Genomic DNA, 13,839 nt, shown 5'->3' with positions numbered 1-13,839 from the left:
GGCATAAAAGACAGCCGGGAAGGGATAGGTATGATCAGAGAGTTTTATTGATGGCTTATCAAATGGCGGGGGAGGAAACAAACAAACAAAAACAAACACACAAACAAAACAAAACAACAAAACCAAAAACACTTTCCAAAGGGCAAATGCTGAAGCTGCTCCAAAAATGAACAGGTGTTTGGCAGAACTGATGTTAAGGTGAAGGACTCTGTTTTTTCGTGCATGTCAAAGAGCAACTCCAGACAACTAAGTTGGCTTTCCTTGTTTTTAAGAACCTCTTCTAATGATATATCCGCAAGCACACTTAACATTAGCTATTGGGGATTTGTTCTGCAACTGCTGAAGGAACAGTTGATTGTACTGCTGCACTTATTGTCAGCTCCCATCACAAGAGTTTGCAATCACCACTGCTAATTGCATTAGAGATACCACTCATGTTTTTACCGTATCATCACAATTATTGATTTTTAGTTTACACACACTTATTTCTACAGCCTCACCAAATGGGATCTGAGATCTAAGCTGAGTTGGATGATACTTAGCTACATGATGCTAGGCTTAGTTAGATGATGCTACATCATCTCTGAGAAAAATATAACCATTCTATTTTCACCCTCCACCTACAGCAATTTATTATTTTAATTACCTTATAAAAAAGCTTTGGAATTGTGTTTGACATTTTTGTTGACATTTTTGAAATTTGAATTTGTTTGAAATTTTTGTAGTTCACGTTCTGTAAAAGAGATGGTACCTACTTGTCATTGCTAGTACTGCCTGATGAAAGCTCTAGGAAAGCCTAACTTGTGAAGCTTAGATTTCAGTTTTATCACAACTTGCAAACAGCCTGAGTTGTTAGCTGTACTTCTCTTGAAAAATACCTCATAAGAATGCTTAACTCCTAACATAACCATAGAAATACAAACATAAGCTGTACCAAGGAACAATGGAGTAAAAACATAACAAAATTATAAGATTGTAAAACACTACTGTATATGGAATAAGTATATTCAAGTTACGTTTTATAACAACCAGATGAATGAAAGACGAGTGATTTTTCCCTTGATATTATTATTATTATTATTATTTCTTGACGTAATTTCCAGCCTGGTCATTTGGTCCACTTGCTTGTGAAGGCAGAGCTGTTGGATAATTAGGTGTCAGTAAAGGTTATCAAGCTTATCTTTAGTAAAAGACCAAGATAAAGGTAACGGTGTCTGTAGTCATAAAGGCAAGGGCAAGAAAGGGAGATGTGAAAAGAAACAAGATCACATACTTCTTGCATAAGTCATTGCCTTTATTGTGCAATAATTGGTAGCTTGCAGTCAGTATGTATACATGAGTCTAATCACTGCAACCATGTAGCATTTCCTACAACTTCAAGTATTTCATAGTAACAAGGTACCCACAGCTTTCCCCAATGCATGATGTAAAAGAGAAATATTTCTCTTCATTTTAGGTATTTCAGGCAAAATTTGCTTCAGCCTTCAACCCCAACATTGGAAACGCGTGTATTCCAGTACAAGTGTTCCGTTAACTATGGGGAATGTAAAGGTTTGTGTGTGTCTACATTTGCAAAGCAATTTTCCTGCACAAAGGTATCTATCAAACTAATAACTAATATTTATTGACAAGATCCATTGGCAGTGTTCACATAACAATCAGCAAAGACTCATGAGTGGCAAAAGAAGATAAAAATTAGCAAGCCAAATGTAAACATGCTTCTACACACATCTGAGAAATGAATTGTGGGCAAGCTGGATAGTGAAATTAGCGTAGTAGTATAAGGTGAATTAATGCAGTGTAATAGGATGTGATGCCACACTTTGATACACCAGTGATCAGTGAGACACGGATAGGAAGGGCAAATTGTGAAGGATAGACAAAGAAGATGACACTGGTTAAGAAGTTGTGCTACAGAACAAAGACAGTTTATGGTCAAGTTAGCTATCAACAAATAAAACAGAATATTTATGAACTGAAATTGTTGTCAAAAACAGGAAGAACACAGCTTTAAGAAAAATAGCAGTAAAGGGACACATCTGCGGCCTCCCCCTGATTTATTAAATGTCATATTAAGGTACGATACTGAGGTTAAATATTTAGACACCACAGACGGCTGCTCTGCCTGGTATTTTTCCTCTTGCCATCTGTTACTGATTACAGCTGAACCAGGATGCTGGGTGAGGGGAACCTTTAACCTGAGCCAGCTTGCTGTGTACTTTATTATTTACTCATCCTCACGTGGCTGAGTTTTAGGGGAGGGAAGGAGGGCGGAGGTGGGCACGGGGGCTGGACGGACTCGCTTGTAAAACCAAACGCGGATCTGAACGCCCCATGTTTTGGGATATCACAGGTTTAGGATACCCCACGCGTGGGGTGCCCCAGCACACGGCCGGTTACCGGCGGCCATTTCACTACGCAGGCGCCCGGGGCGGTCTCATCATGGCGGTGACGCCGCCGCCTTCAGGGCGCATGCGGCACCTCGGCGGGTTATGCCGGTGCCCTACACGCTCTGGGAGCCGAGAGCTGCTCGCGATGGCGCGGTGGCTGTGACAACGAGCCCTGAGGGCTGTACCTCTGCAGCAGCTGGGCTTGGCTGGGCCGGCTAGGACGAGCCGTGGCCAGTAGCCGGGGTCAGTGCCGCCCCTCCCCTGCCAGGGTCAAAGATGGCGGCCGCCCAGGGGCTCTGCCCGTTGTAGCCGGCGCCATGGACGGCTTGGTGGCTGAGGCGGGCAGCGCCCTGCTGCCGGCCCTGCACCTGCCCTGCCTGCCGCAGCACTTCTACCGAGCCGGTAAGGGCCGGGACGGAACGGGCCGGCCTCCGCCGCCTCCTGTTCTCCCGCTGTGTGCTGTCGCAGCCCCCCGACCTCCTTCCCTGGGGCGCTGCGGGTCTGTGCAGCTTCCGTGCTGCTGCTGGCACACCCCGCTGGCGGCCTCTGAGCCACGGGTGTTCCTTATGGGTTCTGTTTTCAAAGGATTTAAAACCCGTCAAGTTAGAAATATGCATGAAGACCACACCATACAATACTGTAGGTTAATTAGAGGTAGTTCTGTAGAATGCGCTGTATTAAAAGTGCTGTGAGCCAGTACTGGAGTTACTCCTTCTCCTACAGCATTCAGGTAGGGGGTGGGTTTGATGAAGAAGGCTCCTGTGGCATGGGTTTTGGTGTGGGGGTGTGTTGGACTGTAGTGTGCAGCTATCACACAGCTGTAAGCTCGAAACAAATGTGGGAACAAGAATTCAGTTTTGTGCCATAACAGAATTTGAAGCAGTGTCCATGTAAACAGAGTAAGCGGCCTCCTTCCACGCTCGTGCTTCAGAGAATAATTCTCTAAGTGTATTTGTGTTTATAGCGGGGATTATTTAACTGTTAGTTCTGGAACGGCCTGTTTGCATGTGTGTGTATGAATCATCAGTGTGCTGGAGCCTTAAGCTCAGCTGACAATAAATTACTGAAGAGAGAGGTCCCCAAAATATAGCAAAACATACTGTGAAGTTATCAAAGCACTGTGGCCTTCTAAGTCTGGTGGGGCAATAATATGTGATGTTGGTGCTTTGCTGTTTTAAGTGCCTTCAGTTGCATTCTGTGTGCGGAATAAATCATTTCATATTTCTAGCTGTTGCCGTCTTTACTACTGCAGAAAATAGGTGTGTTTAACATCAAGACTATGTAGCTTAAGATGACTCTATGTAGTGTCTGAGAGAGATCATATAAGAGAGCTAAAATAGCAGGTATGTTATCTGAGTAAAAAGTAATAGTGGGTTTGGTTCACTTTGTTTGTGTTTTGACTTGTTTAGCATCTTCCCACGAACACAAATCAAGCTTCAAGAAGAGCAAGGAAGTATGTTTAAGTTACATTCAGGATGCCATATTACAGAAGCAGTGGAAAAGAGCTGCAGAGTTTCTAACCTTCTACATTGAGTCAATAGAGAAAGACTATTCCGTAGAATACATGGGTCCCTCAGAGGTAAGTCCGTGTCCCTTATCAGAGGTTTTTTTGCAGTTGAGAAAAAATACTTGCAAGAAGCATTTGTCATCTTCAGACCACCATTTGTCTTAGCAAGCTAATCATAAGTTTATTAAAAAGTGGTAAGAGCTGAAAACTTAGAAAATGTTCATAAATTAAATTAGTCCCTTATTAAATTAGTTTTCAAATAGCATGCCATCAATCAGAATCTATTTGAAAGTTAGTGGCTCATTGACGCCTCTGCTAGCTTTTCCAGTGCTTTCAAAACTCAACCAGGTATTGGGATAGAAGCAGGAGGAAGGGGATCAAGCAGAGTTGATAAATAAACTAATTTGATTTGTTTATGTTTTGTATGCAGACCTTGAAAACAAATGCATGTAGGTGGGAAAGCTACATCTGATTGGAAATGATCTGTATTGATAAGTCTGAAGAGCTGTGTACCTTACATCTCTGTGGGAAAACGTTAAAGGAAAACAGAAGTTTTCAATAACTCTGAAACATACTGCTTTTAGTAAGAGGAGGGGAAGCCTTTTAACAGATACAGTTTTCATAAGCTTTACTGAAGTGCTGTATTTATAATGAGTAATTGCGAAGCACCCATGGAATGTCAGTTGAAAAAATAAATAACAATGCTAGATTAATATGTAGGTAACAATACCAGTAGACAACACTTAGTACTCATCTTTTATTTGCAATTCAAATGTACATTTTATGCATATGCTACAGTTGCTACAAGTTTGATAAGATTATACATATGCATATGGTGACTGATCCCATTTTTATACTAAGGTTATTTTGAATCTTTTTTCCCCAGATTATTTGGAGAGTAGGAACAGAAATTTTGTGCAACCATTCACGTGGCAGCATAGGAGAGTTCAACTCTTTCATGGAACAGATGAAAACTTTAGGAGTAAAAAGGTATTTGAAGGTGAGTGTACTTAATGCAATCTTGATGATTTTCCACACGTTTACCTGAATGTTTACTTGAGTATTACTATCACTGAAAGCGCTCTCTCAATGTTGTTGATAATAGTGCCAAAAAAGATGGTACGTTTGAGTTACCAGTTGCATGATATTTCAAGGGCTATTCTATAGCTGATCACTTCTAATTTGATCTATGTATTTGATCATAGGTACATATGTCAGTCTTTAGTAGTGCCTAGATTCTGCAGTTATTCTTAATTTAAAACTGTTGAATTCATTTACATGTGTGGCCTGTTAACGTCTAATTGCACATTAACACCTGTGAAATCTTGTGTCCAGTCGTTAATTTGGCCACTGTGCTCCTGACTACAGTTGTAGTTAAATTTTGCCATCAATATCTGCTCATTTTCCAAGTACCTAATCTGTGTATAAAACACTAAGCATTATTCTGTGGCCCCTGTGTCACCCAGCTATAGTTCTTTTCCTATGATGGTGTATTCAAACTGCTGCTGTTCTGGTTTTCTTGACTGTTTCTCATTTGTGTCAATGCTTCTCTCTTTCATTCTGTTGTATTTGTTCAAGGCCTCCAAGGAAAGTTCTGTACAAGAGTTTACTAGAGCCAACTGAAGGCTCAGACTTTGATTTAGTGCCTAATCAACATGATAGGGTGCTAGAACATCCATCTTTTAGGTATTTTGCAGTTGGGTAACAAACTGAATAGGCTACCAAGTGTAACCCAACTGGTTTTCCTCAGGTCATTTCTAGGCCTTCTAAAATAGGTAGAGCACTTGTTAATGGCAGTGTAGGTTTTTGAGACAGCTGCTTTTTGCTGCCCTGGTAAGTACTGCTGAATGTTTACCACTTGAATGATGACTTCCTGCCACACAGATTTCAAGAGCTTAAGCCCTTTTCCCTCCCAGGGATGCATCTTTGTATGTCAGATATGCTTTTGATTAATAATCTTTCTCCAGCACCTTCTGACAGGAAAATGACTTAGGTTCTTGATGCACCTCTCTGTCCCGCAGTGGCACCCATATTCTCCCCTTCTTGCATTTTTCTCCAAAGTTCCTTGTAAAGATACTGTTTGAAAAACAATGTGTAAAACATGCTTCTAATTAAAATGTTTTACTATGTTTGCAATATTTTTACATGGGTGTCAGTAATAAGTCTCTGTTCTTGCCCTGCACATCTGTGTAGATCTTTGCTGAGGTTCTCTCCATTCTTGATGTGAAACACTGTGGTATGGACTGTTTGAATTGCAGGTTTGTTTAGAGCATGCCTTCCATCTCCTTTGTAATGGACTGATAGATGAAGCGTACCAAAACCTGTCCCTGGCGGAAAGCTGGAGGTTTGGAGAACAAACAACTGCTCAGGATAAAGAGATGAAACTGGTTCAGGCTTACAGGGGACTGCTGGACTACTATAGCTGGTCCAAGCAGAAGAACACCCTCTTAGAGTATGGTAAGTCCTAGTACTGTTTTTGTATTGAGCTGTGAACTTCAACTTCCTTGTTCTGGTGTTTGCAGCAGCAGCATTTCCATGTGGGCTGCTCTTCTGTCTGTGTCTACATATGAAGGCACCAAGGTGAGATGCTAGGTTTCAAAAGCTGAGGGTGTGGATTGTAATTCTGTACCAGCAACATTGGTGGTGCCAAAACAGAACACTCGTGCACTTTTCTAGTGTCCTGAAATGCTATTCTCAAACAAAGCAATGCTTTTACCCCGAATCACAGTTCTTATATCCAGCCAACATCACCTAAAAGAAACATCAAAGGAATGTATTCACCTATAGCAGTGACTTCTTCATCCTTGCATCAGTACTTTACTGCTGCTAGAATTGAGTGCTAACAAAAGCTCCCAAAACCCGTATTTGAGTTTTCCCTTTTTCTAAAGGTAAAGATATGTAGGCTGCTATGTGTGTGTGGTGCCTAATTTTGCATATACGTGCTTGGCTGTATGGCTGGATCTCTGCTTGTTTCTCTGAAACTAAGTATTGTTGGTTTAAACTCTTTGTGCTGGTAGTGTTCTTGTCTTGGAACACTGCCTGCTATGCCCCACAAATTGATTGTAAATTCAATCAATTCAACTGAAGTGAAGAGCAATGAAAAATTCTTGTTTCGATACTGGTGCAACTGAGTCCTTTTTTTCTTAAAAACTTTGACTGGAGTCCTTGCTTAGCAAAATGTTTGTCTTGTAGGTACAGCACTTCAAGAACTCTCTTGATTAGCAAAGTTAATTCTGGCATTCTTTCCTGTTTTCCTAGAGAAGGAAGGACTTGAAGACTCGTCTGTTGAACGGGAAATGCACAGTTGCTTTCGGAAGGCAGCAATGAGCTTAAAGGAGATCATCAAAATACCTGGAGTTTGGGATCTCTTCGTGAAATCCTATGTGGATGTAAGAGCATGTTTTGCAGATCATCTTCCTTTTGTGTTTCCCTGTCTAATTTTCATTAAGATGTCTGTCTGCAGTTTAGTTTCATGTGTGTGGGTGAGTGACAGTGAAGTTTTTTTTCTAAAAACACATAGTACATAGTACCTCACTAGCTTTGATTTGGAGTGTTTGCTCCTGGTAGGGCTGCAGAGCCTCCATAGAATACAAAAAGGACTTTATTTCTGCATTGCCAGGAAAAAGAAAGACAACCAGCTTGCGTGTTCTGTTTTCATGGTGCTAGCAGAGAAATAGGAGCACAGCTGCTTTGTTTAAATTCCTGAAAGCAAGTTCTCTTTTTGGCAGGGCAATGTTTTTCTTGCTGTGCTAGATCTTGGACGCCGAACATGCAGTCCTGTTTTTCAAATATCTTCTTAGAAGTTGTAACTAAGAAATAAAGTTAATCTTAAAATCACTTTGAGAAGATCTACTTTTTCTAAATGCAGATAAGCTCTGAGTTCTTTGAGTATTTCTTCTGGAATTTTACTGGGTGCTGACAGCTGCCAAGCTCTGTCACTGAGTTCTCTTCAAAGACATGGCAGGCTGCTTCTATGTCTTTTTCCAGTGAACAGTAATGGTAATTCTTTAACAATCAAAGAAGCGTTGATATAATTTTCTCCTATGTAATTTTTTTCTCCTTTTCCTTTATGTGCGGTTTTTTGGTTACCTGTGATAAGAGTAACCAGTAAAATTAAAATATGCTGGTGTTACATCTAATCTGCTGCATTATTAGACACAGACCATGCTATCGCATAATTCTATGGCAGCCCAAAATGAGTTGTAAAAGTTTGATTGGTAACGTGGCAAGCTAATGATGAACTTAACTTCTTGTAGTTGTTGGAGTTCTATGGAGACCACCAGGAAGCTCGCGAAGTATTAAGTGAATATGCCTACAACTCAAAGTTTCCATCTAATCCCAATGCTCACGTTTACTTCTATCAGTTCCTAAAGAGACACGGCGCATCAAAGAAATCACTCGTATCTGCACTCAAGGTATATATTAAATAGTGAATACAGCCCATGGTCATTTGTGTTACGTGGTGGTCTGACAGTTCAGTTGTCTTCTGTTACAGTATTTACCTTACCTTCTTCTTTATGGAAAGTAGAGGGTTAGAGGAAAGCTAGTGGGAGGGGTGCTGATGGGTGGAGCAAACAGTATCCCTTACCATCTTCGTATTCAGGTCTTTGTTCTACCTGTATGATTGATGCATCCTGTAACTTGGGGCAGAAATGAGCTCAGAGTGCATGTTTACATGTCTCTGAAGGTGCGTGTAGACAACATATATCGATTTTTTTGTTGTAGTTTGATCTTTACAATATTCAAGAAGTTATTAGACGTTTGTTTTTTTTCACATATTGATCCTGTCTAGCAGTTAGTTGCATTATTTTCAATTAGCCGTTCATTTAAGCTGCAGTAGAAGTTCACTTCTGCTGGGTGGCAGATAAGGCCTTGCTGCATTAAGCTTTTGCAGAGTTGTTTTTAAATTCCCACTTTCACTGTCTTTGCTTATTGATCTTGTTAACTTCTTTCCAACAATGGTTTTCAATCTCTTCTGCCACTTGATGGCACTAAAACGCTTTTGTTAGGGCAAATACTTCAAAGAAAAGCTTCATTAAGTTTAGGCTTTTAAACTGCAGTCTGTATGTTTAAAATTCCATTTTCACAGCAGTTTTTAGCGTTGTGTTAGTGTTGTGTCAAAGACATGCAAAATAGCCCTTGATCATCATTCTTAGTATCAAGACACTTGGGTACCAGATCGCTTAATTTTCCTACCTAAGACACCCAAAACTCCGATGTTAGTGCTTCTCTTGATGAGGCAGTAGTCTTGAAGGTTTCACATTGAAATAATCTATCTGTTTTTTGTTTCAGATCTTGCATGATATTGTTCCCTCTCATGAACTAATGATAGACTTTAATATCATGCTTCAAAAATCAAGTAAGTCTTTAAATATATTTGTTCTTTTTGATTTTGTTAATCTAGAATGATATGAAATTGTTCTGCAGCCTTCTTTGTACTTACTAAAGTAGTTCTGTTTATTAAAAGAAAAACCCCAAACCTGACTTTCTGATTATAGGAAACTTTAATGCATATGAGTCAGTAGGCACTTACAAACTTGTGTAAGCAAATACCTTTCTAAGTCTAAAGGCTGATCAGAGCAGTATGTTGTAATGCACAGCCAGGATCTCAAAAATATTTTTTTTTGTGGTACACTGGTCTGAATGCCAGGCTTGCCATTTCCTCCATGACATTTCTTATTTCTCTTCTGGAGGAATTGAGACGGACCTATGCCTTCTTTTATCATTACCAATCAAAGAACAAAATCTTGATCCTCCTCAGAGGAGGTTTTATTTTCAGGCTGGTAGAAACGTCTTCTAATTTGGAGACTTCCATTTTTTCTAATTTTCTTCTAATTTCCATGCATTGATTGCATTCCAAGCTGCATATTTTCTTGCAAGCTGGTATGTTTCAGCTAGTTGGCAGATTGATGAAATGTCATGGAATCAAGATTGTTCTTTTTTTTCTCTGGAAAGAAAAAACCCTCTTGGTTAAACCCTCCCTTTTCCTGTTTGTGCATGACATATTTTTTAAGTTCTTGTAGCTCTTGTGGACAATTTGATTTCTGAAGAAGGAATTTATAATGATAAAGATAACTTTCCCTACATTTACCTGCTGTGATAGGTCATTTTTAGAACACCTCTGGTACATTAGCTGCTGATGTGAAATGCCTGTTTTATTCACATCAATCCAAATTCTTTGTTTTGGTATCTCAGGGCTTGAAGTGTTCCAGGGCACTGTGTTCTCTTCCCGTAGAAAGAACATGTTGAACACCAGCACCAGCTTGGTAGCTCTGATTACAACAGCAGCAACTGTTGTAAGCAAGGCAGTGTGGGCTAAGTGAGCAGTCCTATGTGTGCCTCTTGAGTCAGCAGTTTTTGAGCAGGATGAGAGTAGGGAGAGGGGATCTTTCTAACGAGTTATGCTCTAGACTCAGGAAGTCTTCCTTAACTTTCTCTCTTGGAAAAAGCAGAAGATAATGGGGGAGCTCTCAGTAATTGGGAAAGCAGCAATGTGTGGGAAGGCTGGATGGAGAACAGTATTTCATTTGTTGCTTACTAATGAGTTCTAATCTAATTCATTAATTGGCCTAATCTCTTCCCAGAGAAACGAAAAAAACGTCGACTGGGGCTAGAAGTAATTTTTGCAGCCTTGGATTATGCTGGCACAAAGGAAAACGTAAAAGCATGGAGTTGTTTGGCAAGACAGGTGAAACAAATTGTAATGTAAGTGTGGTATCTCTGATACAATATACTAAAACCAAACTTGTGTGTCAGTTAGAGGTCTTCATCTCTGGGAAATTGATAAAGTCCCCCTTTGTAGCCTTCATCTTCCATGCTGTTGAATGGAAGAGTCAGTTCACCTGAATCCTGTGGCAGTGCTTGGCTTCACTATGCTTTCACTGGGAGAAAAGAAGAAACTACTAAAGGAAATTCTCAAGTTTCCAGTATTGTCATCACCTGACAAAGGTTTTTACCAGGCTATGTGCTTATGCACAAGGAACTGCTCAAACACTTAAAGGAAAAAAAAAAAACACACTTGTTTGATCTTCTGTTCTGTTATGCATACATTATTAGAAGGTGGTTTGAGAATTGCTGGGCTGCAATAGGGGCATGGTATATAGTGTACAGACTGGTGTGCTGTGTTTTCCTTTGCTGTGTGATGATGGTAACTGTTACAGAATGCAGCTAGTGTATTCTTAAAAGCTGAGCCTGGGGATTGATGTCTCACTGCTGCCAGACAGGGACTCTGATTTAAGAAGGAATCATCTCCAGGCAGTCCATGCCCAGAAGGCCTCTAATGTCTAGACTTTTTTTCCCAACAAACAAGATTTTATTTTTAAGTCTTAAATATATTTATAGTAAATTAATTCAGTACTGCATTTGACCCATTTTTCTGATTCATTGCTTCTTCTACCTCTTAGTACAGCATCTGCTGTTAAGGTCCAGAAGTTAATGGATTAAAGCTGGGAGTATTGCATACGGTTAACAAAAATGGCGTAATACTTGAACTTTTCCTGCATTTTTTTTTTTTTTTTACTTGAAGACACAACTTCAGAGTATCTTCAAATATAGAGGACATCTTGGTCATATTAGGGGAATATCACTTTCTCATTCTAAGTTGCTTACATTTCTGAAATGCTTGGTTTAAAGTCTTTGTTATGTGAGTTACTGGGATTAAGTATTCAGGATAAGTTAGTCTTTGAGTATGCCTAGGGTAACACAAACCTTTTTTTAAAAAAAAAACCTATTCATACTACTAATTTGTTGACATGAATCAACTGTCTTGTTACTATTGACAAACTGTCATAGGAGTCAAACTTACTTGATTTCACACCATAGTCTGCATTACTGCCAACTTTCAATAAGGCTGTTTGAGTATACCTCCTGCCTCACTAGTGCTGCCAAGGACTTTAATTAAAAAAATAAAGGCATTTCTGTTTACAATTAATATTTCAGTCTGCAGCATAAGACCAGTCTGTTAGCAATTGCTGAGACTTGCAGCATGCTGATCATAAAATTCAGCGCCTTCTTTTCATCATTTCATCCCAATTGAAGTTTTTCTATATTTTGTTTTACCTTTTTTAGTTCTGAGAAGCATCTTGACTGGATCAAGGAAGAGTGGAACTCCAGAAAGGACTGGTGGCCTGCCTTCCATTTTAGCCGCTATTCAGCAAAAAGGAATTGGCAGGAAAATGAAAGCCTTACGTATGAAAAAGCTCTGGTGGCTGGAGTCTTATTAGGAAAAGGTAATACTAAATGTTCTTTCCTTTTTCACTACATAGGATAGAAATAATGTCTAGCTCTAGCCTGAATGAGACAGGCAACTGGACTACTCCCTGTAAGAAGTGCAGATCCCTTCATTTATTGACTACGGTCTTTGAAGCTGAACATGAGAAAGTTGTTTAAAATGGTTGGGTATTCCTCAGTAAGACATACTTTGTGTAACTTGTTTTATCCTGTTTTAGGGTTCCATTTTATTTGCCTTGCTGAGCAGTCACAATACTACTTATTCTCTTGTTTATAACCTTGAAACCACAATTTAAAAAAAATACCCATTCAGGAGCCTGTCGGATATTTTGAGGACTGTGAAAAGTTTGCTTGCTGGATTGCAGTTGGTGCAGTGTCAGCAAATACTGGGGAGGAGATGGTCACAGAATCACAGAATTTCTAGGTTGGAAGAGACCTCAAGATCGAGTCCAACCTCTGACCTAACACTAACAGTCCCCACTAAACCATATCCCTAAGCTCTACATCTAAACGTCTTTTAAAGATCTCCAGGGATGGTGACTCCACCACTTCCCTGGGCAGCCTGTTCCAGTGTCTAACAACCCTTTCGGTAAAGAAGTTCTTCCTAAGATCCAACCTAAAACTCCCCTGGCGCAACTTAAGCCCATTCCCCCTGGTCCTTAGGGACCAAGTGAGTGTTGTAGTGCTAGAAAGAGGAGGAGGGAGGTCTTGAGTGGAAACAGTCATGATCCTCATCTTCCTATCAAACTGACCTCTTTGGTAGCATTCTCTGAAATGCTGCTGTAACTAAGTGGTAAATCAGGCTGAGAAGCAGTAGCGAAGTTGAGAATGAGAATATGGTCTAGAGAGTAAAATATATAGACAAATTTGGACTTCTGGTTGATTAGACATTTTGGTAGCTTTTCTATAACTTATCTTCTATAATTCATAAAAACAGTTTCTTATGTTGCAGACGTTTCTTGCTTTCAGTAATACGTTACTGTCTCCCAGCTTTTATTTCCATATGTCTAATAAATTTTTTCCAGTCCTGATTTTCTCTAATGGAGCTTCTGTGTGTATTGGTGCTGATGCAAGCTTCTATTTTACTTATCCAATGTGATAAGTAAATATTTCTTTACTTCTGACATCTTATTTCTTATTGTATCTGAAGAGTAATACAGTTTTCTGCAAGATACAGCATACAATTATATAAATGTAGAATGTTTCCTGGGTAAGATGAGGATAGTTTATTTAGTATTGCAGTTCTGTTGCTAATGTGCCTTGGGTTATTTTATTACTTTTTGTTACTGAGAACTTAGATGTTTGCATGTTGTTTAAAAAGTGGAAGGATTTTGTTTACTTGTATCATGGTATAACTGACATCACTTTTTCTTCTTTTTGCTTAGATTGTAAGTACTTCAAATACGTATCACACCAAGGCTGCAAAGCTCAGGTGAAAAGATTTCGGACACTGAAGAAATTTGTGAATAGGCACGGTCCCGTCTGCCTGAGAATATCTGGTCTTTGAGGTTCTTCTGTACAGCTGTGATTAGAAGGTGTCTTTGAGGTTCTTGGTGTGTTTTTTTTTTTCCCCTCTGTGAAATTGACTTCTGTATTGGTACTGGTCTAAAAAGGCAGACCCTATCAACTCAGTAGGTTTTTTTATATATTTGTTTTGAAAAGAAAGTGCTTTGTTTTTTACTTACTTTACAATAAAGTGAATATCAACCAACA

The 13,839-nt window shown here is 39.6% G+C and overlaps 1 protein-coding gene across 3 annotated transcripts; it reads left to right on the top strand.

Annotated features, from left to right (window-relative positions):
* Positions 1-2,365: 2,365 nt before the first annotated feature.
* Positions 2,366-13,839, top strand: TAF1A (TATA-box binding protein associated factor, RNA polymerase I subunit A). Of its 3 annotated transcripts, none has more exons than XM_038177364.2 (10): positions 2,366-2,633; positions 3,800-3,969; positions 4,784-4,897; positions 6,156-6,354; positions 7,156-7,286; positions 8,154-8,312; positions 9,190-9,256; positions 10,482-10,602; positions 11,965-12,125; positions 13,512-13,839. In XM_038177364.2, the coding sequence occupies exons 2-10, from the start codon at positions 3,955-3,957 to the stop codon at positions 13,631-13,633; spliced, it is 1,089 nt and encodes a 362-aa protein (XP_038033292.2). In that variant the 5' UTR covers positions 2,366-2,633; positions 3,800-3,954; the 3' UTR covers positions 13,634-13,839. The 3 variants fall into 3 exon arrangements, with proteins under 3 accessions (XP_038033292.2, XP_027308899.3, XP_027308903.3); XM_027453098.3 differs by having other exon boundaries at positions 2,367-2,792; XM_027453102.3 differs by lacking the exon at positions 2,366-2,633 and adding an exon at positions 2,967-3,120.

This window comes from Anas platyrhynchos, chromosome 3 (genome assembly GCF_047663525.1).
Source record: "Anas platyrhynchos isolate ZD024472 breed Pekin duck chromosome 3, IASCAAS_PekinDuck_T2T, whole genome shotgun sequence".
In the NCBI taxonomy this organism is placed as follows: domain Eukaryota; kingdom Metazoa; phylum Chordata; class Aves; order Anseriformes; family Anatidae; genus Anas; species Anas platyrhynchos.
The sequence above is the reverse complement of the archived record's forward strand: the minus strand, read 5'-3'. Positions and strand labels throughout refer to the sequence as shown.

What these genes read in the sequence shown, in the direction of transcription:
- TAF1A (XM_027453098.3), top strand. Translation starts at nt 2,708, where the DNA reads ATGGACGGCTTGGTGGCTGAGGCGGGCAGCGCCCTGCTGCCGGCCCTG. An exon ending in GCAGCACTTCTACCGAGCCG is followed by an intron (nt 2,793 to 3,799) that starts GTAAGGGCCGGG and finishes TGACTTGTTTAG; the next exon opens with CATCTTCCCACGAACACAAA. An exon ending in CAGGTGAAACAAATTGTAAT is followed by an intron (nt 10,603 to 11,964) that starts GTAAGTGTGGTA and finishes TACCTTTTTTAG; the next exon opens with TTCTGAGAAGCATCTTGACT.